The following is a 22,718-nucleotide window of genomic DNA, read 5'->3' on the forward strand; positions in this document are numbered from 1 at the left end:
CACGCCGCCTGATGTGTGTGTGCTGAGTGGGTGGGTGTTAGTCAGTCGGTCTGGACTCTCTGCAGCGCACTCGTCCCCTCGGCTAAGTGGAAACATCATGTGTGTGCGGGACGCCCTGCGGAACAAGCCCGTTTCCCCAGCCTGAGTCCGGATCCGACAGAACCGAGCAAGGTGCGACATGGACTCCGGCGGGAACTTCCAGTAGGCCGTCTAAAAGAAAAGTGGAACAAAAAGGGCCCACTTTTGAGGATAGTTTGCTTTCACCACCTGAGTTTGGCGATGCCATGCTGGCCCAGAAGAACGGGCTCCCCCCAGGCCGTAAGCCGGTTCCTCTGAAGGATCGCCCGGCGCTGCGGGATGCGGATGCGGATGCTGAAGGCTGCTGCGCTCTTTCCCCGTCGCCATCCCCTGGAGGTTGTCCCTGGGCTCGGCTGGCCGGGGTGGATGGCTGTCTGTCGGAACCATACTGCCTTTGGTTCCAGCTTCTGGCCAGAGCCTACTGGGGAGAGGTGGAACTGGGGCTCACCAGTCCCAATCGCAGCATCTCTTGGGCTCGGCTCAGGGAAGCCTCGAAGAAGAACTGCGTCCGCTCAAGGGTGAGGGCCGTCGTGCATGATAATGGTGATCATGGTGATTGGAGAGCTCGAGGGGGGGGGGGGGGGTCCGAGGGACGTCGTGTTACAGCGTAAAGGAAACCCTGACTTGCTGAAATGTGTGATAAAGCGATATCAGTATCTGGCAGGGCTTTACAGAGGAAGTGCTTTTGAAGGGACGAGAGGTTAGGGGTGGCTCCACTTTGTGCTGCCGTCTGAGGAATTTAGCGTGCGTCATCCTGCGCTCTGCAGAGGCAGGGAAGTCCAGTTTCACTTACCGGTACCGTCTGTGCGGGTTTTGTTTGGTAGTTTCAGAGGAATACGTACGTTCTCTCTCTCTCTCACTCTGTGCATATATCTCAGTTTCATGCAATGTCAAAAAGATTCCAATAGACCTTATTTTTTGTGTAGATATGACTGGAGGTTAATCAAATTAAGTAATTTTCAGGAAAGTCCTAAAGTGGAGTCCCGAAGGCGTATTTTCCGACGGTAACGTGGATCAGGGTGACTAATGCTGAGGTCTGCGGTCACTTAGGGAGAAGAGTTTGGAAATAAAATGCAGCGGGAGACTGGGAGAGGTAGAACCGTGAGTCAGGCGTGACTCATGAAACAAAACAAAAAAGAGGTGCTGTGGAGAAAAGCTGAATCAACAACTAATGCCGTTCACATTCCTCATGTGAAGGAGGAAGACGTACACGAAGACGCTCCATCCTTTCGGCCCGCAGTTGGAAGCCTCAGCCTGCTCCTCATGGAGGCCGTTATGATGAACAGATTGCATAAATACTGCATAATTCAGCGTTATATATTTATGGCGACCCCGCGAGGCATTTAAACTAAAATGACGTATCTATTACCTCATCCCGCGTTAAAACAAAGAGCCGCGCTGAGCGTTCGGCTGCATCAGGGACCGTGGCTCGTTTCCAGCTCCGTTGGGTACCGGCGGTGATTTCACCAGTCACGCCGTGAAGTCAGCACCCATCCCACTCTCCAGAGGGCCCTACATCGGCTGCTCCCAGGCAGGCGGCGGAGAGGCGCGGATAGAGGAGCCAAAGAAGGACGACTGGGGAGAATATCTTTGTTTTGGACCCACACCTCAGATGTATTTTGGTAGGAGAAGAGCCTGTGGAGTGATCTGAACCGGGGCTGAAAGACTTGGCAAGCTCTCGTACCCCCCCCGAGTCGCTATGGTAGTATTAGCAGGAACCGCTAACACACCGCCTGCGGTGCAGCGATCCGGCGTCCATCGTTCCTCTGGTGATGGATGTGACAGGAGTCTGACTCCTGGAGCAGATCGGAGCAGCAGGAGAGGTCAGAGTGTTTCTGAGTGAACGATCAAGATGGAGGAGCCATGACTGAATGTGGCGTTCGTTTCTACTGCAGAGTTTTCAAAAATAAAATGAAAGTATCTTCACAATGAGTTATTGCCTTATCTGTTTGCGTTTTTCCATAATAAAACAAATGTCTTGTACTTTCTGATCGACCGAATCGCTGCCGGCTGTTGGCCGAGTATTGAACGGACAAGACTGATGAGGCATTGATCAGTCGGTAGATCATTTTCCTCCATGAATCAATGAGATTGGTGGTTTCAACCACTCTTCATGGAGATCAGGTCAAATGTTCGCCCGCCCAGGCTTTCTCCGTTTGAGTCCATGCATCTCTGTGCGTTTCGTCTGAGGTCGGCTGTCTCTGCAGGCCCATCAAATCTGATGTCGAACATGTGTCGTGTTGTGTGTGTCGACGTGAACGCAAAGTTGTGCGAGCTGAGAGCTGTCAGCATGTAAAGGTTGTTGGTTTTTTTACCCTGTGTGTTCGTCCCAGTAGGAATAGAGAAGATCAGTCTGTCATCATGCAAACACGCCAAACAGCCACGCTAAGCCCCAAATGTCCAATGACTAAAGCCATATGTATGTTTGTGTGGAGCTCTGGGCAGCGTAAATGTGGTTTAAATGACAACCGCGGTTCTGTCGAAAGAAATTGGGATCGCTGACCTGAACCACGACTGAGAAACGGAACGATTTGAAGCATTCTAACAGGTTTCAGCTGCGCTTCTGCAGATTGTTTTCTCTCTAGATTTGCTGGTGTGCATGCTCTGCGTGCGTCCAAACCCCGACTGCCCTGGTGTCTTCATTTGGGCAGGTCCGCTTGCAGCTGGGGGGGGATCATTTCTGTTCAAGCGTTGATGGGCCTGGGAATATGTTTCCCGCCCGACTTTTAATGTACGTGAATCTGATCCCGAGGAGTCCAGGAAGTAGTTCATGGGCGCCTTCTCACGATGGACCAGCGATGTCAGAATGGACATGGGTGATTGGAGTGGATTTAGAAAGGCAATTATCTGGCTGTGATTATATTACCAGCCTTTAGGTGTAACTGAAGCTGTGGGTTTGATGCTCGGTCGCAGGTGAGACACGACCCCAATATTCCTAAACATCCTGTTTGCAGATTACAGTCGACGGGACTGGACTGATAACGCTGATGGATCACTTTTAGTTGATTATTAAACGTGTTCCTTCATCTGTGAAAACGCTTTTCTTTCCTCGGCCGTCAGGAATGACGTAAATGGCGTCGCGTGCGTTTATTTTTAAAGAGGTTGAAGTGATTCTGTTTATCACACAGACGTGAGGCTGGTATCAATCTTCTCATCTGACAAGAAAGAAAAATAGCCATGTTTGTTCTTCTTCTCTCTCAGGCCAAGCAGAAAGATGGCGGCGGTCAAAGCGAGGCATCGGCCACGCCCTCTCCCGGCCCGGAGGAGGAGCCCTTCTCCTGGCCGGGTCCCAAGACGCTCCGCCTGCGTAGAACCTCCCAGGGCTTCGGCTTCACGCTGCGGCATTTCATCGTCTATCCGCCCGAGTCCGCCGTCCACAACTCGCTGAAGGTGAGAGAGCAGAGCTGCGTGTACCAGAACCACCCAACGCCGATTCTGTCCAGGGCGATTTTTAGCGCTGCGGGATTTTCAAAATAAACCATAAATTCTGACTTCTCGGAAAATAAAATCTCATGACATCTCCAAAGTAAATAAAGTTTTGTTGAATCGAGTGACGTAAGGCCTGGAGGCCAACAGGGGGACTTAAGGAAGACACTATCGTAACCGGCTTTGCTAAAAGAGACCCGATATTAAAGACAGGTGAAATAAACTTAAGACACAGGACATTTGTTTTCAGCTGTTCCAGAAAGTAACCCTGGATTATTAGATATAGTTTATGGAGTAGAAATTTGGCACTGAAATGCCTTACCTCATCGACTGTCTTGCAAACACACTTCTCTGCGAATGCGTTCCCCGTTTCAACATTATCAAGTGTTTTTTGTTTAAAAGATGTGATCACTTTGACTGAATCCCTGGATTCCCGAGGTTGTTAATATAATCTCAGATTATAACAGTCGTCTAGTTAGCATCAGGATAAACTGAACCTTTGTAGGGCTTTGGGTAAATAGGACGGGGCTCTCTGCAGCCTTATCGCGGCCTCCGGGCTATGAGGATCCGTTTTCTCATGATAATTCAGCATAAATTGGGTTTACTTTTCACTGAAGTGTGTTTTGACAGCCTCTTCAGGATTTCCTACAAAGTCGTGCTCGGTGCTTCGTGTTTCTGGCGTTTGGCTTTGGTTTGGATGTTGAAAGAAACGCTGGATCGTCAGACTTTAGTGACAAACCCGTATTACGAGTGTGTGAAACATTCAATCGTTTATTCTAACCGGGTGTCCCATTACATCATCCAAACCCAGAAGGGGGCGGGTACCAAAATGTCTGAATCCTTGTATGCTCATCTCATTTTATAGTAATCACTTCTTAGGTCTTGATTTGATTCTTGATTAATTGCAGTTTAAGGATATTTGGCTTAACTCGAGTGGGGGGGGGGGGAGCAAACCCTCTTAAGGAAAGCCTTGGAAGCGAAAGGTGGATTAATGGGTTGGATTTTACCCAAGGCTCGGAGGGAATTAAAGTTTTACGTGTTAAGTAAAATAAATAAACACAAACGTGGCTCCATTTCCTGAGCGCAACTCAACAAGAGAAATCTGTTGGGGTGGCACGGTGGCGCAGTGGTTAGCGCTATTGCCTCGCAGCAAGAAGGTCACAGGTTTGAATCCGACTTGCGACCTTTCTGTGAGGAGTTTTCATGTTCTCCCCGTGTCTGCGTGGGTTCTCTCCGGGTTCTCCGGCTTCCTCCCACCACCAAAGGCACGTGTGTGTCTCGGTGTGGCCCTGAAGATGAGCTGGCGGCTCGTCCAGGGTGTGCCCCGCCCCTGACAGCAGATAGGCTCCAGCATGACCCGCGACAAACCGGTCCGGAAGATGAATGAATGACGTTAAATCATAAAGTAAACGATTATCTTCTGTCTTTCTTCCAGGATGAAGAAAATGGCAGCCGAGGTGAGTGCCAGAAAGCGTCTCCTTTCGTTTCTCTGTGATCTGTGATGTCAGACGTGGCATTGATGATGTCACAGAAGCCATTAAACGGTGTTAAAGGCGTTGCAGTCAGCGCTGCATTCCTCCGAGCGTCCGGCTCATCCCTCCGGTCCCTCAGTGTTCTGCTCACGCCTGCAGCCGGTTCGCTGGAGGTTCGCTCTGCAGCGCTGCGTCAGAAGCATTCCTCAAAGCGTAGGAATGCCGAGCGCGCACAGCCCGTAAGAATCCAGGTGAAAGGGTGAACCGGAGAACGTGAAAGGGTGAACGGAGAACGTGAAAGGGTGAACGGAGAACGTGAAAGGGTGAACTGGAGAACGTGAAAGGGTGAACGGAGAACGTGAAAGGGTGAACCGGAGAACGTGAAAGGGTTAACGGAGAACGTGAAAGGGTGAACGCGGCACTTTCGCTGTAATTCCGACTCCTCCGACGGGAAATTACAAGATTCCAGGCAGTGTCCCTCGTCATCCCTCTTGGATCCGGATGCCACATTCCTCACGCTGGCCCCTCCCCACACTTAAAGCCCTCCACATCCGAGCGCCTTATTCCACACGGGCCTCCAAACACAGCTGAGCCGTTCCCTTCATGAAATGGCTCAGAATATTCATGAAATATTGTGATTTGACTTTCACTTTTCAACGATTTTTCACTCTAAATATTGTCCAAGTTTCTTCCTTTAAGTTCACGGGATCGGGGAAAAGTCCTCGTTAGACATTGTTGGAGCAAAGTTTGACTCCGTGTTTAAAACCGAAATGGGGGTTAAAGGTTAAAGATCGAACTTTACAGCTTGTCTGAGCCGAATGATCCGGGTCACGCCGCAGCGGCGCGGCAGACTGGAAACAGTGGCTGCCTAAACAATGACGGTCCGTTTAGTAGCGGCTGTGAAGCCTTTGATCTTTCCCTCGGCGGATAGACGTGTCGTTTTTTTTGCAATAACGAGGCCAATTTGAAGTGCTAGACTTTTTTCTCTGTTTGACATTTGTCATTTCTTACTGCTCACCTACCACGCCTCACGCACACACACACACACACACACACACACACACACATGTTCCCTGTGCGTGAGTATTTGGATGTCGTCTGAGTGCGCCTGTGATGTTGGCTGCAGCCTCCATAGCGGCTCGTTTTCCTGACTGCGGTGTCCGGTGAGGGTGGGTGTCCCGCTGACCACACGCCGACCGGGCCGAGCCTCGCTTCAAGGACGCACACACACACACACACACACACACACACACACACACACCAACGCGCAGAACGTCGGCGCACACTGGACGGTCAGAGACGGGTGGAATGATACGGATGTGTTTATTTCCTTTCGCAGCACTTGTCGACATGCCAAGCGGCTGTTATCCCAAATCTTCCTCTCCTATCTCATTTCCTCTCTTCTTCCCTCCAGCCCTCTTTCTATCTGTCTGTCACTCCCTTTTCCTGTGTGTCTCTTCGGCTGCGTGTTTCAGCAGGTTTTTGAAGCGTTGTGTTACGATTAAACGAGAAGCAACACAACCAGTGTCCCGTTGAAGCACACAGCCTTGTTTTCCCTCCATTCCCACGAAGTCTGCAGGAGGAACATAACGCAGCACAGGCAAACAAAATTCCCCGCTATTCTCCAGTGGGCTTCTTAATGCCCCACCTTCCTGGACAAAACTGTATCCAAAGACTTCCAGACCCTTTTTCTCTCTCTCTCTCTCTCTTTCTCTTCCCTTTCTTCTTCCTCTCTGGTTTGACTTTTGTTGCATCGTCTTGTTTGAGACTTATCTTGAGCGTTTGTCAGGCCGACAGCACATTTGTTGTGGCGTTGCCCCCGCCCACATGGAAGCTGTCAGACCTCATGAGTCCGGTGTGACGGGTGTGCGCGGTGCACTTTGCACCTTGGTGCGGTGTGTCGGGTGCGAGCCCAGGTAACGCCCGGAGGTGCAGCGCATTCCGAGCGATTAGTAAAACGAAGTCGTTGCTCCACCGGAGAGTCTCGTAAACACGACTTCGGAGGATGTGGGTTTGCCGAGTTATTCATGGAGGTCAGCGCCGGGCTGTTGCAGGTGTTTTGGCAGAGTTTCGGCTTTCAGAGCGGAGTTGTACTTGGACTCGTTTGTGTATAAATATGCCGAGTCCTTCATGGGAAAGGGAGACGCAGCGGACAGAATTGCGGTGTTTATTTTCACGCTGGCTTCATCGGCTGTCTTCAAGCAGCCTCGTTACGCCGAGCGGACGTTTCTGAATCAACCCCCCCTGCTTTATGTATTTATGTAAAGTGTACTTGTGCTTTGACCTTCCTGCACTGTGAATGAATACACTTTGCAGAGATCACATGACTCTTTCTCTGCTGGAGGAGACAGATAGCCATCTAAACGCATGGCATCTTCCTCCTCCTCCTCCTCCTCGGTGTTTGAAGTGTTGGGAAAGTTGAGGGGAAACGCCTCCTCTGCTCGGTGTCAGGGTGACGAAGACGAGGAGCACCTGCATGCAGATTTTTACGTCTCGCATTCTTGTATGGCTGTACGCTAGAGAGACGCTAGCAGTGTCCTAGCGGGGTTAATGCAGTGAGCGGGCAGCAGCCCCAGCCTTAAGGGGAACGCTATCCAACCCGGAGCAGCGGGGGGGGGGGGGGGCAGGTAGCCGGCCGGCACAGCAGGGCCCACGTCCAGAACCAGAGCCCAGAGACGCAGATAGATTTTAGATAAAACTGACCTTTGAGAATAAAGTCGCGTTCCGGAGCTGCTTGTAACTCTACATTTTTAACGTCTGTCGTGTTTACATTCAACAACTTTAATGAGGCACATTTGTTTCCAGTTATTTCAGGATCTCAGATCTGCAGCATAAATAAATTCAGATCCGACCTGAACAACGTTTATGTGCGGATTACTACTTCAGCTACTACTTAATGCTATATTAAATAGTGTTGACGTGTTAAATGTCACGCAACGCAAAGACCTGCGTCAGCCGCCCAGCCTCTGTGTTTTGGTCCAACCCGAGTCGTTTTGAGGCACGCCGATGCGTTTCATTAACCCCAACAGTAGTTTTGTGCTTTTGGTAAGACATTTGGGAGCTTAACGAATATCCAAAGCTTTAGATTTCTGCGTTTAATCCCGTTCATCCAGCTGGAAACAGAGCTGCAGCTCGCTGAGATGGGCTTGGCGCTGGGCGGGGTCACGGTCGATGGCGTCTGACCTCAGATCAGTCACATCATACATTGAGTTATGAAGACGCGCTGACATTTATCATGCTGTCGGTAGCGGTGCCCATCATTATGGTACGCTGTTCCTCAGTGAGGAAGAGGAGCGGTTAGGTGAACTACGCTGCCTCCTACTGGATGAAAAACAAGCTTGCAGGTGTGTGTCAGATTAGATGATATTTAATTATCTTGTTTCTTGTCTGTTAAGTCAAAATGGGCCGTGTTATCTGTTTGTTCATCTCTGAATCATTAAAGGGGTTTCGGGGGGGGACAACAACACCACATACAAAAACATTTTCATACTTGACACGTTTCGGTCTCAACTTGTTCTTGGAATAGACGTAAACGCACGTGCGTTTAGTTCGACGACGCATCGTCGTGTTCTCGCCGCATCCTGCTGGTTTATTTTTGTCACAGAAACTTTGTGAAACTTTCTGCTGCTCTACCGATTCAACAGAAGCTTTGCAAGCAGCAACATATTCGTCTCGTAACGGTGTTGTCTGGTACGTCGCGTTAAATAGACTGCAGTAATCTCCTCAGCCACAGGAGGGAGTCAGCAGAGCGTGTGCGAGACACATCCAGCTTCCTGTCATACTGTCAGATCAGAAGCAGAGGACTGAGCCCCCGATAGGCAGCTGCACCGGGTCATACGTGCATGCGTGCATGCGTGCATGTGTGCATGCGACAGTCCGAAAGGTAGTCTATTTACTATAAAGCCAGATGAAGGAGAGCAGCAAATATCGGTGTTGTGAATGAATGACTTCTAAAAACGGTTGCAGTCGGGTTTCAGCCTTTTATGGACAACGGAGCTGTTTCCTTGTAGTCGCCATCTTGCAGAAAGTCCTGTCTTTATTTCGCTTGTTGTTTTTGGCGTTTGCGTTCCTTGAGCGAGAAGGAAAAAAAACGTTCCTCTGTAATATTCAAACCAAAACAATACATGTGCAGAAAGTATGTGCAGTGATGCTACATTGTCGCTGCAGTGTGTCCTAGTTCTGTCTCTCTCTCTCGTTGCCAGGGAGACAGAGGAACCGTCTAGAGCCCATGGACACCATTTTTGTCAAACAGGTGAAGGAGGGAGGCCCTGCCCACGGAGCTGGACTCTGTACAGGTAATGCAAACCCGCACGTGCAATCTCCAAAGAAAACATGGCGCCCCTGATAGCTGGGAGGTCGCACGCTTAACTCACATCTGACCTCTAAGTGCCGTTTCACGCCGTTTGTTCTGTAGCCCGCCAGGCCAAAAAAGAGATTTGAGTTGCCAAATAGCAGATGGCCCCCTTTGTGGGAGGTTGAGCAAAGTGTAACATGTTCTTTGTTATTTCGACATTCCCCAGATTCCCGCTCTGGGTTTCTTTTTTTTCCCTTTTTTTCCTCTCATTCATCCATGAATCATCTCCAATTTAACCGGTCGTGATAAAAACAATGATTGAATCGACTCCCTTCTTGGCAGAAAGGTAGATTTCCCTGAAATGACGGCTGATGCTTTATGAGGTCAGCGTTATTACCAGGTCACACTGCGTTATAGGAAACGAGGCCCCTGAAAGCATCTCCTTTGATCCGGCAGTGGACAGCGTTCCCTACAACTACGTGGTTTCTCTCTATAAAGCGCTTTACTGAGATTCTTTCTTACTGGAGCGTCTGATTCTATGCAGGGGACCGGATAGTGAAGGTGAATGGAGAGAGCATCATCGGGAAGACCTACTCTCAAGTCATAGCCTTGATCCAGAACAGGTAAGATCAGCTTCATCGGCTTCTCCTCTGATTCATCTTCAGGGAAGCGTGCAGAGCAGGAAGCCGACTGAGTCACGCCGCTAGTTTCAGTCCAATCCCGTCACTGCCAGCCCGAACCACCCAGGCTGAGCCAGCGTAAAACATTTAAATCAAACCGCGTCCACCGTTTCAGATGAAACCGGTCGAGGGAGAGGAAAGAGGTAAATGTCCCTGAAACGGGGACGATGCACACGACCGCCATGTTCTGGGAGGGACGGATACGAGGCTGCTGGAACTCGTCCCTCAGTCGCTCCCGGGATTTGTTTTTGTAAGTTAGGTTTAGTAAAAAAAATGGGGGGGGGGGGGGGGGGATCTTACTGGGAGCCCCCTAGTGGCAGAAATGGCTTATTATAGCTTTGAAAGTTATATTGACAGCGCTGTGTTACATTGTGTCATTCTCTGTTCCTCAGCGATGCCTCGCTGGAACTCTGCGTCATGCCGAAGGACGAGGACATTCTGCAGCTGGTAAGACTCTGTTCTTAAATCGAACCGAAGCGAACCACGTTCAGATATCTGTGATCATTTGTGGTCTGAATTACAGATCATATCCTTTGTTGAAGCTACTTATTATCAATGATCCTGTGATTAGTGATCAGAGTTACATTTGACTGATGATAATGATATAATCAATTGTGTAATATTACATTTTCCCATTCAAGAATGCTCGCTCAGTGCGAGATAAGATCGTTTACGAGATCACTTTAGACACATCCTGTCTGCAGTGCGTGAAACATAAAACCCATATCCGTCTCAAAGGTGAGTCCCGCGGCCAGGAAGGGGCGGGGTTGACCAGCTCCAGGGACGTCCTGTGATGCTGTTGTGGTTTCTATCATCAGTCGCTTTGATTGGGGCGCGTTGGTGGACTTTGAGCGAAAGCTCCACACCCTGTCTTCACATCCGTGATGCGAGCAGCCAGCCCACGCCCATCGGTCACAGTCACACACACACACACACACACACACACACACACACACACACACACACACAGTCACAAGTTACTTTGTGAAGTTCTGTCTCGGAGCAAAAGAACCGAGTCAGCTCCCACCGTTCTCCTAAATTCCACACATAACTCGGTAGTGTAACCAAAACCCACAGAACCGGAGAGTTGTGGATGGAGTCCAGGACCGAAAGGAAGGAACTGGTTCTGTCCCCCGGGGGGGCGTCATGAAGCAAGATTCAATTCAGCGCGTTCTCACGTCTTTGTTCTCCGACTGGAGTTTAACTCTCGCTTTATTCTCGATGAACCCGGAGGTGCAGAAAGAAAACGTGCGTTTCTCTTTTCACGTCATTTAGTTGATTAAAATAAACACACACAGAGATAATATGCTCCACGTGTTCAGCTCTGATGAGTGCAGATGGGAGCGAAGGTGAGAGTGTTAGTAAACGCGCTGCTGTTTTGCCGGCTTTGTCGTCCTGGGAGGCGTCCAGCCCGCTCGCCGTCGGGGAGAGGAGTCAGCTGCAGTCAGCTGACTCCTCTCAGATCTCTATTTACAGGAGCCGCTCAGCTCAGCGTCTTGTAAGAAACGCGTGACGGATCAGGGCTGGGCTTGGATTCCGGGAAAAGGAGCTCGTAGATAGGGAGGGGGGCGGTTCCCTCGGTGGGCAGGTGAGAGTGATGGAAAGGGAAGTCGAGGGAGTAGCGTGGAGGAGCAGCTTTCCTCCTCATTCTTCCTCACGACTCTGCTCGTGATGCCTCGTCTTCCTCAGGCGGTGCCTTTCCTCTCTGCTCACCACTTTATTTCTCTTTATTCCCATTTTCTCTCCTCTAATCCGTGGACTCCAGTTCTCCAGGGACATCACTGCTCTGGTAAGAAGGGAAACGATACTAACTGATCCCTTTCCTATTACGTTCCTCCTGTTTTATTCTTTTATTTACACCTGTAGCATTCTGGAAGCACCCAATTCCCCAAATACCCCCCCCCCCCACCCCTCCTTTGCATGGTGTAAACTGTGTGGGTAAATGTTTGCACCTTTCTGAATCACAGGCTGAAAGAATTCTCACTCGTCGCATATCAGACTTCAAACGTTAGTTCTGTACGTTCCGTCCTCGGAATCGCTTGATTCGATTTTAACTGCATGCGACTCCCGAGGGAGGCGGCGACCTCGCCGGCGCCAGCGTGTGGGATCGTAACCTGACCCCTCAGGTAGACTGCTATCGATTAAAGTCCAACGCCGCAACGCTCTCCCTTTCATTTGCTCAAGAGCTTTGCAAAGGGGATGAGGAAATATTGTTCCGCGTGCCGCTCGGGGTTGCTCCTTCCCTGTGGGGGGGGGGGGGCGCGAGGGGATCAGAACGGGACAGACTCCTGCCGGAGTTCAAGTTTAATTCAGGGAAAGTTTATTTCGTTGCTTCGGTGACAGTGAGTCTTTTCTCGCTGATAATCTCGTCAGATTACACCGAGTCAGGAAAGATTCTTTTACTACTTTCAACCGCATGCAGCCTCATTGTTGTGGAGCTGTTGAGCCCCCCCCCCCCCCCCTTACACACAACCCCTACAGGAAGCTCTTATCATCGCGTCCTTCATTGGATGGGATGCTAATAATCCCCTGTAATCTGTTGCAGGCGTATTCCCAGGATGCATACCTCAAAGGAAACGAGGCCTACAGCGGAAACGCACAGGACATCCCAGAACCCCCTCCCATCTGCTACCCTCGGATAGAAGTGAAGGCTGCGGCGACGGCTCGGACATCAGAGCCCCCCACGGCCAGCGAGACCCCCAAAGAGCTGGCTCAGGGTCCGGGGAGACTGGGAGGGGAAATCCCCGTCCCGCCGTCTCCTCCACCCCAGCAGACGGCGTCGTGCGTCCGTAATGAGAACGCGAGGACGCCGGCCATGCCTCTCGATCCGGTCGAAAAGGGGACCCGGGTGGCTCGGGCCGGACCCAGCCACAGGACAGAGGAGAACCGGTACAGCCCTTCAGCGGATTCGGGCTCAGCGAAACCAAGACCCCTTATACCCTCCGTACCCGGAGGTGCACAAATCCAGCGCCCCTCCTCGTGTGCTGCAGACGCCCCGGTCTACTCCCCGACCCAACCAAGCCCCATCTACCCCGTACGGGCCTCCGTCACGTCCGCCTCCCCGGAGCCCGTCGCCGCTAACCGCTCGCCACGCCAGAACATCGACTGGAAGAACTACACCACCTATAAGGACTACATTGACGCCAAGAGGCTGCACACCTATGGCTGCCGCACCATCCAGGAGCGTTTGGACAGCTTGCGTGCGGCGGCCAGTTCCAGCTCTGCCTACGCCCAGCAACGCACGCCGCCTCCTCCTTGCACCGGCCCAAGAGCGTCGCTGGGCTCCCAGATCAAATGGAGGAGCGCCTCCACAGACCGAGGGGTGGATGCTGGCAGTCAGGGCACCGCGGTGACTCCTTTACGTAGCTCCTCCCAGGAACGGCTCGCAGGCGGGACAGAGAGGACCATACCAATCAGGAATTGTTCTCGGAGTACTTCAGAGGATGCCCTGCCATTGTCCACCCCCACGGGAGTTTCCAAACCTAGAGCAAAGTCCTGTGACTACCTGGGGAGGCAGCCCGGAGAACCAGGTGGGACGACTGTAGGAGATAAAACGGGTTTGGACAGGTTGCTGCTGTGCCCCGGAGAGGAAGGGCTAGAAGTAAGAGCTTTACCGAAACTAAACAGGCATCTCACCGGGCAGGAGGAGGGACGAGGAGGTGGATTATCCCACAAAGACGGCGTCATCGTGAGACCATCGCATATCCCTGTCAAAGCGTCCATCTCAGACCCTTCTCCTGCCTTAGCCGTCCCCAAAACCACAGGCCCTCCTCAAGACCAAAGAGCCAACCAGCTGCACCTGCAGCTAAGGAGCCGAGCCGACAGTCTGAAAGCGGACGGCAGGTTGGACTCCACGTTGGCAGTCAAGTCTTCCTCCTGCTCGGCTTCCTCGTCTGAACTGTCGGTAAAGAGGAGCTCGCAAAACGTACTCGTTGCCTCGCCTTCGGGTTCCTGCAGCAGCAGCAGAGCCGTAACCCAAAAGCCAAAAACAAGCATCCCCGTCAGGACGAACGGCGGCTCTGCAGAGGGCGTGGGAGGACTGGACGCGACTGTTGTAGTCCTGAGGAGGGACAGAGACTCCAGACCGCCTCACGTTTGTCCTCCGTCCTGTGTGGCAGCTGCTAATGACAAGCAGAGGGGCGTGAGGCTGCCCCCGTTGGTGAAGGCGGGCTCTGCAGACGGAGCGATGTTCTGGACGTCCAATGACAGCGGTCGGGAGAGGCACCTGAGAAGGCTCGGAGACACACGCCATAAGTCGGCCTCGAACAACCTGGACGACTCCCTGGATTCAATTCCCTTCATAGGTAAGGCCTCTCCTGTTTCCATAGCAACATCTTTGTCTGCAGTGCCTACTCTCAGCTGCGTTAACCCTCCTCAAAGTCCACGCTCTGGCCAATCAGCAGCGCCTTTGATTCCCTCTGCATTAATGAATAGATCTGCGTTGACCTCCTCCGTTGCCGTGGAGACCAGATTAAATAAATAAAAACAAGGCAAATGCATTTCAAATGGATTCCCTTCATTGTTTACCCGGTTAGCTGGATAAACTGTAAAGCATCAGGCACGGTGCTCATCTCTGACCGGAAGCATCCCGGGAACGCCGCCGCCTGGAAGAACGGCGCCGTGTCGAGTTAAAAACAAAACTTTGTGTTTCCACGCGGCACCGCGTGAACACGATGAAGTTATCGTCACGACGCCGGATGTTACGCCGCATTTAAGTGGCGTAACATCCTCTTGGTATGTGAGGAGGGCTGCACAGAAACATAACCCGCACACGCACACACACACACACACACGCACACACACACACACACACACGCACACACACACACACACTCACGCACACACAACTCAACACAGCCCCCCTGAAACGGCTCGTTTCCCCCCCAGTGTTGTTCATCAGGGGAAATGTAAGACCGTCTTAATGGACTGTGACACAACAGCGGAATGAGAGCATCAAGCGGCTTCGATTCGATTTCACGGTCCGGTTCAAAAGAGGAAGTGGGACGACTGTTGTGCGTTAAGAGCCACCAAACGTTGTGTGCCGGGAACAAGAACAAGCACTTCCTGTCCTCTTTCGTCCTTGTTTTCCTCCCAGACCGGTTCGAATGCGCCGATAAATAATCTGCTCAAGAACGTTCCAATCACAGCTTCATGCATTTGCCGATGTCACATGACTAACTGGGCTTGAACGCAACCTTGCATCAGCTCATCGTCGACCAATCAGACCAATCATTTATTGTAGTTGTGTGTGTGTGTGTGTGTGTGCGTGCGTGCCGTTCCACATTCCATCGCTGCCGGTGTGGATACGATTCAGATCCTGTGTTTGCTCTAAACATCTCTAAATGTCTTTTTACACACCTTTGCGACGATGTCAAAATGTGAGCCTGCCTTTTATGTGCGGCTTTAAAAGAGAAGGTGTGTACCTGCACACGCACACACGCACACGCACACACGCACACACACACACACGCACACACACACACACACACGCACACACACACACACACGCGCGCGCCGGTCTACAGGCCGCTTGGGAACGCCGTCTCCGGCTGGCTGAGGATTTCATTTGCGGCGGTGACGGCGCCTTCCCGGCGGAGTCCGCTCCATGTTTTCCTGCCCCCGCACCCACAACGCCTCTGCCCCCCCCCCAGACGAACCGTCCAGTCCGAGCACCGACCAGGACAGCACGCACATTCCTGCCTCCGCCGCCACATCTGGAGCGCCCGGCCCCGCTTCTCCCTCGCCGCTCATCCGGCGGCAGCTGTCCCACGGCCAAGGTGCGTCCGAGTCGGAGCAGCCAATCGGACGCCTCGACGGCAGCGGGCAGCGCGTTCAACGTTTGACCGTCTCTTAACAGATTCGCTCTGTCTCACGACCATCGAGTCGGATCCTGGTACTAAAACGGAGCGGTCCAAGTCCTACGACGAAGGCCTGGACGACTACCGGGGGGGCGCCAGAGGGTACGCGACGTCACCGGAGCCAAGCCGGCGCATTGACGGAGCTCCTTTCGGCTCTTTGAGCTGAAGTATTTTTCTTCTTCTCGTTCCAGGACGCCGTTAATACCTGGTCTGAAAGGTAGCAGGAAGGTGGGCGTGGCCTATTTTTCTCTGTTCTGTTCTCACCTGAAGTGTTGTCCTCATTCCAGGGGGGGGCGTGACCCCAAACTGGAACACAGGGGGGCAGCTGTTTACGTGTATCGCTGCCTTCATCGTCTTTCCTCCTCTGCCTCAGGCCGGCGACCGTTCCTCTGACGATTCGGGATCCGGGAGGGATTCCTCGTCGTACGTCTTCTGCGACGCCACCAAGGAGGGCTTGCTGCATCTCAAGCAGCTCAACGCCGACAAGAGCAAGGTGCCCGCTGGCTCCACGCGCACGCCGTGACCCGCCCCCTTTACGCCGAGACCTCCCACCGCCGGGGGTTTCGTTGCATTGAGACGCCACCAATAGGAACATTTACCGTCCCTCTTCCTGTCTCCCCGCGCAGCGCGCCGGCGGCGGCGTGCGCCCCTGGAAGCAGATGTACGGCGTGCTGAGAGGCCGCTACCTCTGCCTCTACAAAGACAAACGGGAGGGACACGCCCACGCCGGCTGCCAAACGGCGGACGAGCCCCTGCCGATCGGCATCGGCGCCTGCCTGATCGACATCTCGTACAGCGACACCAAGCGCAAGAACGTGCTGCGGCTGACCACGTCGGACCGCGAGTACCTGCTCCAGGCCGAGGACCGGGAGGACATGCTGGCCTGGATCCGGGTCATACAGGAGAGCAGCAACCCGGATGAGGAGGTGAGGAGAACCCGGTTCAGGGTCCAGACGGGACCGTTGCACCGCCGCCATCCCCCGCTTCCTTCCTGTCTCTCTGTTTAGAACTCGGTGGTCATCAGCCATGACCTCATCAGCAGGAAGATCAAAGAGTACAACACCTTCATGAGGTAAGTGGGGGGGGGGGGGGGGCGGTGCCGACTCTTAGCTCTGATTGGGAAAACTCAATCCGCGTCTTTCCAGCCCGACAGGCGGCAAGACGGAGCCGTCCCCCAGACCCCCGCGCCAGTCGCTGGGCATCCGACACACCCTGCTGGGGGGCAAAGGAGACCCCAAAGCGACCGGCCCTCACTCGCCCAAAGCCGAGCAGGAGAGGAAGAGCGTGCACAGAGGTACGGAACGAAGCCGCTTCCAGCCAGCGGAGGGGAGCCGACCGTTTTTTAAACTAACTGTGTTCAAACCCAAGAGGACAGCAGCCCCCCGAAGGACAAGGACAGGGGGGCGTGGAGGAAGGGCATCCCGGGGCTGATGAGGAAGCCTTTCGAGAAGAAGCCGTCTCCCGGGGTCACGTTTGGCGTGAGGCTGGACGACTGTCCTCCGGCGCGGAGCAACAAGGTCGGCACCGAGCGGATCTGTGATGCAACACCAGAGAGAAGCGTTAAAAGCGTCCTGTAAACGTCTCCTGTCTTCTGTCCCCTAGTTTGTCCCTCTGATCGTGGAGGTGTGCTGCAAGCTGGTGGAGGAGCGGGGGCTGGAGTACACCGGCATCTACAGGGTCCCCGGCAACAACGCCGCCATCTCCAACCTGCAGGAGGAGCTCAATAACAAGGGCGTGGGTGGCATCGACGTCCTGGATGATGTGCGTCCCCCCGTCCCCCCCCCCCGTCCCCCGTCCCCCGTCGTGATGTCAGCGTCTGTGTCACGTTTCTGTTTCCTTTCCTCCAGAAATGGAGGGACCTGAACGTGATCAGCAGCTTACTCAAGTCCTTCTTCCGTAAACTTCCCGAGCCGCTCTTCACCAACGGTAGGTCGCCTTTTTTTTTTTATTAAAGCTCGCGCCTGCCACCTAGCGGTGGAACGTGCTCACCGCAACCGAGTTCGTCCGCAGATAAGTACGGAGACTTTATCGAGGCCAACAGAACCGAGGACCCGGTGGAGAGGCTGAAAGAGCTCAAGAGGCTGGTGAGGACGGTCTCGACTTCTCCTTTGATTTCTCGCCTCGTCTGCTTTTGTCCCGCCGTTTTGCGTTCTGATTCTCCGTTCGCCGCTCAGCTCCGCGAGCTGCCCGACCACCATTACGAAACGCTCAAATTCCTCTCGGCTCATCTCAAAACCGTGGCTGAAAGCGCCGAGAAGAACAAGGTAGGACTGATTCAGAGGATCGGTTGAGACGAGGAGCAGACAAACGAACCGGGGGGAAACCCCCTCTCTCCCCCCCCCCCCCCCCCCCCCCCCGCCAGATGGAGCCGAGGAACCTGGCCATCGTGTTCGGCCCCACCCTGGTGCGCACCACCGAGGACAACATGACCCACATGGTGACCCACATGCCGGACCAGTACCGGATAGTGGAGGCCCTCATTCAGAACGTGAGCAGCAGGCCTCGGAGCGCCCCGACAGGAACCAGATCCTTCCGCTGACGCGTCTCTTTTCTCGTCCCCAGTACGATTGGTTTTTCACCGAGGCGGGAAACGGCGATCCGGTGGTGGGTGGAGCTTGTTTTTTTTACACACACGATGGTGGGGGTAGTTTTGCTTTGTGAATCTGCTTTTAACTGTGGGGGGGGGGGGGGGGGGTCGCGTCTTTGGACAGACCCTGTCCCTGGAGGAGAGCGCCGTGGAGTCCCAGCCCGTCCCCAACATCGACCACCTGCTCACCAACATCGGCCGCGCCGGCGCGTCGCAGGGCGACGTATCAGGTAAAGGCGGGGCCGCTGGTCGAACGCCGCTTCCTCCCCTCCCACCCCCCTGCTTCTTTGGCTGAACCAAATGCGGGTATTAGTGCTGGGGGGGGGGGGGTCAATGTTTAGAACGGTAAATAAACCCCTTCCTCCCTCTGATTTAGATTTCCTCTTGGTTCTGGGCTGCCCCCCCCCCCCCCCTTTACCCCGCCTACTGTCACGCTAACACGCCGCGTTCTCTCCCACGTCACGAGCAGATGTGCCTCCTCTGATTCCCCTGTCTCTAGTGAGGCTCTGTCGGGTGTCCTAACGGCATTCCCAGCATTCACACATACTGATCTTGACACAGGCCAAGTGGGAGGAGCCTATCGCGCCATGATGACACTGATGGACTCTATAATGTCCGCGATGGGCAGCTGGAACTGTAGGAAGAAGGAGGATTGTTGCCCGCGGTGTAGCTGCCTAGTCTGCAGGAACCCGCCTTTGTTTTAAAGCGCAGGAAACGCCAAAGAGAAAAGCTTTAAAGCGGGAAGCGAAGCGGCTACACGGTACGGCTACACGGTACGGCTACACGGTACGGCTACACGCTACGGCTACACGGTACGGCACGGCGTCCGGCGTTGTCGGCGTGCCTCAGAGTGTACCTAGCGGGCCGGTGCTACTGTCTGAAAGCTCCGCTGTCTCTCCTCACTGTCTCTCGCAAGCTGGCCAACGGGAGAGATAGCACGGTACGGTTCCGACGCCGCCAGTCAGTGTGCATCGTCTGTACTGTGAGGGGTGTAAAGGGGGCTCGGCCACGACAAACAAACAAACAAACAAACAAACTAACTCGTTGAGCGGGAAGCTAAAGGGTAGGTTGAAGGTTCTCTCTCTCTTCATGGATAGCTAGCCCTCTGTTACCCCCCCCCCCCGTCACTCCTTCTTCTGTGTCTTGTTTTGTTTTTCTTCCATCGCTGTCTCCGTCATCACTGTTGTCATGGCAACTCACGTCATCTCACCTAGCCTTTTGTGAGAACTTTGGATTCATCTCGAGCTAAATTGAAACGTCGTTTTTATCCCTGCTAGCTCCAGCGCTAGCTCAGATATCGGACCCGGCCGGCTCGGACCGCCTTTGACGTTTTCGGAGTCACGCCCGTCCGTTCGCTCGTCACCGTCGCCATCTTTGTGTCGCATGATCCGCTGCTGTAGCTGCACTCAGCGTCACTAAGGGGCGCCCTGGAGGGGGGGGGGGGGGGCTGAGTGTAACATGGAGCTCATCCATCCGTCCCTGTGTGAAGCATGGCCTGTCGCCCCGTGTTCCTCCTTCCACCTCATCCCTGCTCCTCTTCATCGCTCCTCTTCATTCAAAGTCATCTAACTTCTCTCTCTCTTTCTCTCTCTCTTTCTTTCTTCCATCAACAGATTCACCCACTAGTGACTCGGCTAAATCAAAGGTGAGTGTGCGTTTTAACGCCTCAGGATGAGCGATGACGGGAGGTAGGTGAGGGGGGGGGGCTGACATCACTTCCAACGTGTCAAAGGTGAAGGAGGAGCTGCCTCTGAACGACCTCTCACCGCCGAGCCGGTTGCTTGCTCTCGAGGCGGCGTGATGAAGACGACGCCGTTCTTCATCGCTGTTCGGCTGCATTCCATTCAGCTTTCACAGAGCTGCAGGAACGCTTCACTTTACGCTTCTGCTCCTCCTGCTTTAAGGCTGGCATGGAAACCATTTGCTCCTTGTTAATTATGATGCGCCTCCTCATGCTCCTCCCTGTGCACCTCCTCTGGTTCACAGGAGCAGCTGGAGTACAGGTTTAAGCGTCGTGCTCACTGATGCGTTCCCTGCCGGACCGTCGGTATTAGAAACGCTCATCTTCCCTTTCTCCTCTCCTCTCTCCTCTCTCCTCTCTCCTTTCTCCTCTCTCCTCTCTCCTTTCTCCTCTCTCCTCTCTCCTCTCTCCTCTCTCCTCTCTCCTCTCTCCTTTCTCCTCTCTCCTCTCTCCTCTCTCCTCTCTCCTTTCTCTTCTCTCCTTTCTCCTCTCCCCTCTCCTCTCTCCTTTCTCCTCTCTCCTCTCTCCTCTCTCCTCTCTCCTTTCTCCTCTCTCCTCTCTCCTCTCTCCTTTCTCCTCTCTCCTCTCTCCTCTCTCCTCTCTCCTCTCTCCTTTCTCCTCTCTCCTCTCTCCTCTCTCCTCTCTCCTTTCTCTTCTCTCCTCTCTCCTCTCTCCTCTCCTTTCTCCTCTCTCCTCTCTCCTTTCTCTTCTCTCCTTTCTCCTCTCCTCTCTCCTCTCTCCTCTCTCCTCTCTCTCTCCGTCTCCGCCCTACAGGGTTCCTGGGGCTCGGGGAGGGACCATTACAGCCGAGAGCTCCTCGTCTCCTCCATCTTTGCTGCAGCTAGCCGCAAAAGAAAGAAGCCGAAGGAGAAGCCGCTGCCGAGCAGCTCGGATGACGATCTGGATTCCGTGTTTACCAAGAAGGAGATTCCCGGCCTGCGGCCGAACCGCCACGGCGTCCGGGAGGAGGTGCGGAGCGAGGCTCATCCCGGTCCCGATGGGAAGCAGCCCTCAGGAGCGGAGGAGGGGAAAGAGAACGCGCCCGAAGCCGAGGAGCACAGAAACTCCCTCATCCCGAAGGAGGAGGCTCCTCCCAGAGAGCCCTCGCCATCGCCGCCTCCTCCGTCCCAGCTGGATGAAAGCGCCTCCGACCTCGGGACCATGAGCTCCGGAGCGTCCGTGCCGCGGTCGAGGCCGGAGAAGTGGAGCGCGGGAGCGGGATCAGGAGCGGCCGCCGGGGCGGAGGTGAGCTCCATCACTTCGGACTACTCCACCAACTCCTCCCTCACGTTCCTGACCGGGGCGGAGTCCGGCGCGCTCGGCCCGGAGCCGCAGGGCGGCGAGGAGGCGGACGACGAACGCAGCGAGCTCATTAGCGAGGGACGGCCCGCGGAGACGGACAGCGAAGGTGACTTCCCGGTTTTTGCCCCAGGCGGGGGCAGCAGCCAGTCGATGCCCCGCCCCAGGCAGGAGCCGGAGAAGAACAAAGCACGCGACGGCGGCGCCGCCGTGGGGAGCGCCACGCCAAAACTGGAAACTCGCCGCCTCTTCCCAACGCACAAGATGATAGAAGGCGACACCCTCTCCAGGAAATGGTCCCTAAGACAGAAGACGGACGGCGAGTCGTCGGCGGAGGCGGCAGCGGGGGGCGGCGGGGGGAGGGCGGAGTCTCACACGCGTCTGTCTCGCGTCCTGGAGGTGATGAAGAAGGGGCGGTCCAGCAGCAGCGAGTCGGAGCGCTCGGAACCGGCCTGGCACCTCAAGATCACAGAACGACTCAAGTCCAGGTTCCGCTCGTCCGCCGACGACATGTTTACGCGCGGGAAGAGGAAGAGCGTCCGCCGGAGGCACACCATGGGCGGCCAGAGGGACCTGGCGGCGCTGGCGGTCATCAACGACTGGCGGGGGCGGGGCGGCGGGGGCCGGACCGCCGACCTCTCGGCTCTGGACCGCCTCAAGCCCCGGTGCTCCTCGCAGGACTTCTCCATCGGCGACTGGATCGCCAGAGAGCGCTGCAGAGGCTCCGATTCCAGCGTCGAGGCCGCGCCCATAGCCGTTGCCGAGGACGACGGCCAGGAGGCGCCGCCCCCCCCGGCAGCCCAGCCGCCATCGGGGGAGCACGTCAACGGCGGCCTCGGCGCAGACGCTCACCCTCACAAACTGCACGTGGTGCGCTCGCGGTTCTACCAGTACCTGTGAACGACGTTTAGCGAAGGGTTACTGCACAATACTCGCTTTATGTATCTACTGTACATACTTGTGTATAGTATAGTACTTATACTTGCGTCCGCCATTGTTACCGGAATAATGCTGAAGAGATGTTTATAATTCCACCACACTGGGACGGATGGTGGGGGGGGGGGGGGGGGACTTCCTCGCATGTAATATGACGTCGATGGGCGGGGCTAGCGGGGCATGAGTGGATTGTGGGCGGGGCTAGCTGTGGCAGCACTAAAAAGGCCGACAATAAAAGAAGAATTAAAAGGCTTTTTTTTAAGGAGAGATTATTAAGAATGTATCGCCCTCCTTGGATTAACACTCCGAAACGGTGTGTGCGTGTGTGTGCGTGCGCGCGTGTGTGT

The 22,718-nt window shown here is 54.3% G+C and overlaps 1 protein-coding gene across 1 annotated transcript; it reads left to right on the forward strand.

Annotated features, from left to right (window-relative positions):
• Positions 1-284: 284 nt before the first annotated feature.
• Positions 285-22,500, forward strand: arhgap21a (Rho GTPase activating protein 21a). Its single transcript, XM_068747719.1, has 25 exons — positions 285-596; positions 3,280-3,468; positions 4,940-4,961; positions 9,179-9,271; positions 9,815-9,893; positions 10,343-10,397; positions 11,716-11,739; positions 12,496-14,254; positions 15,602-15,727; positions 15,808-15,910; positions 16,000-16,036; positions 16,182-16,301; positions 16,435-16,734; positions 16,816-16,880; positions 16,954-17,102; positions 17,177-17,325; positions 17,411-17,569; positions 17,656-17,734; positions 17,819-17,892; positions 17,983-18,072; positions 18,171-18,296; positions 18,371-18,412; positions 18,520-18,625; positions 20,009-20,040; positions 20,911-22,500. Exons 1-25 carry the CDS (start codon positions 285-287, stop codon positions 22,333-22,335), a joined length of 5,715 nt encoding a protein of 1,904 aa, XP_068603820.1. The 3' UTR covers positions 22,336-22,500.
• The last annotated feature ends 218 nt before the right edge of the window (positions 22,501-22,718 follow it).

This window comes from Brachionichthys hirsutus, chromosome 14, assembly GCF_040956055.1.
Source record: "Brachionichthys hirsutus isolate HB-005 chromosome 14, CSIRO-AGI_Bhir_v1, whole genome shotgun sequence".
Lineage (NCBI taxonomy): Eukaryota > Metazoa > Chordata > Actinopteri > Lophiiformes > Brachionichthyidae > Brachionichthys > Brachionichthys hirsutus.

Coding starts and splice junctions, on each gene's coding strand:
- arhgap21a (XM_068747719.1), top strand. CDS start 285: ATGCTGGCCCAGAAGAACGGGCTCCCCCCAGGCCGTAAGCCGGTTCCT. Junction 9,894..10,342: donor ATAGCCTTGATCCAGAACAG/GTAAGATCAGCT, acceptor TCTGTTCCTCAG/CGATGCCTCGCTGGAACTCT. Junction 11,740..12,495: donor CCAGGGACATCACTGCTCTG/GTAAGAAGGGAA, acceptor AATCTGTTGCAG/GCGTATTCCCAGGATGCATA.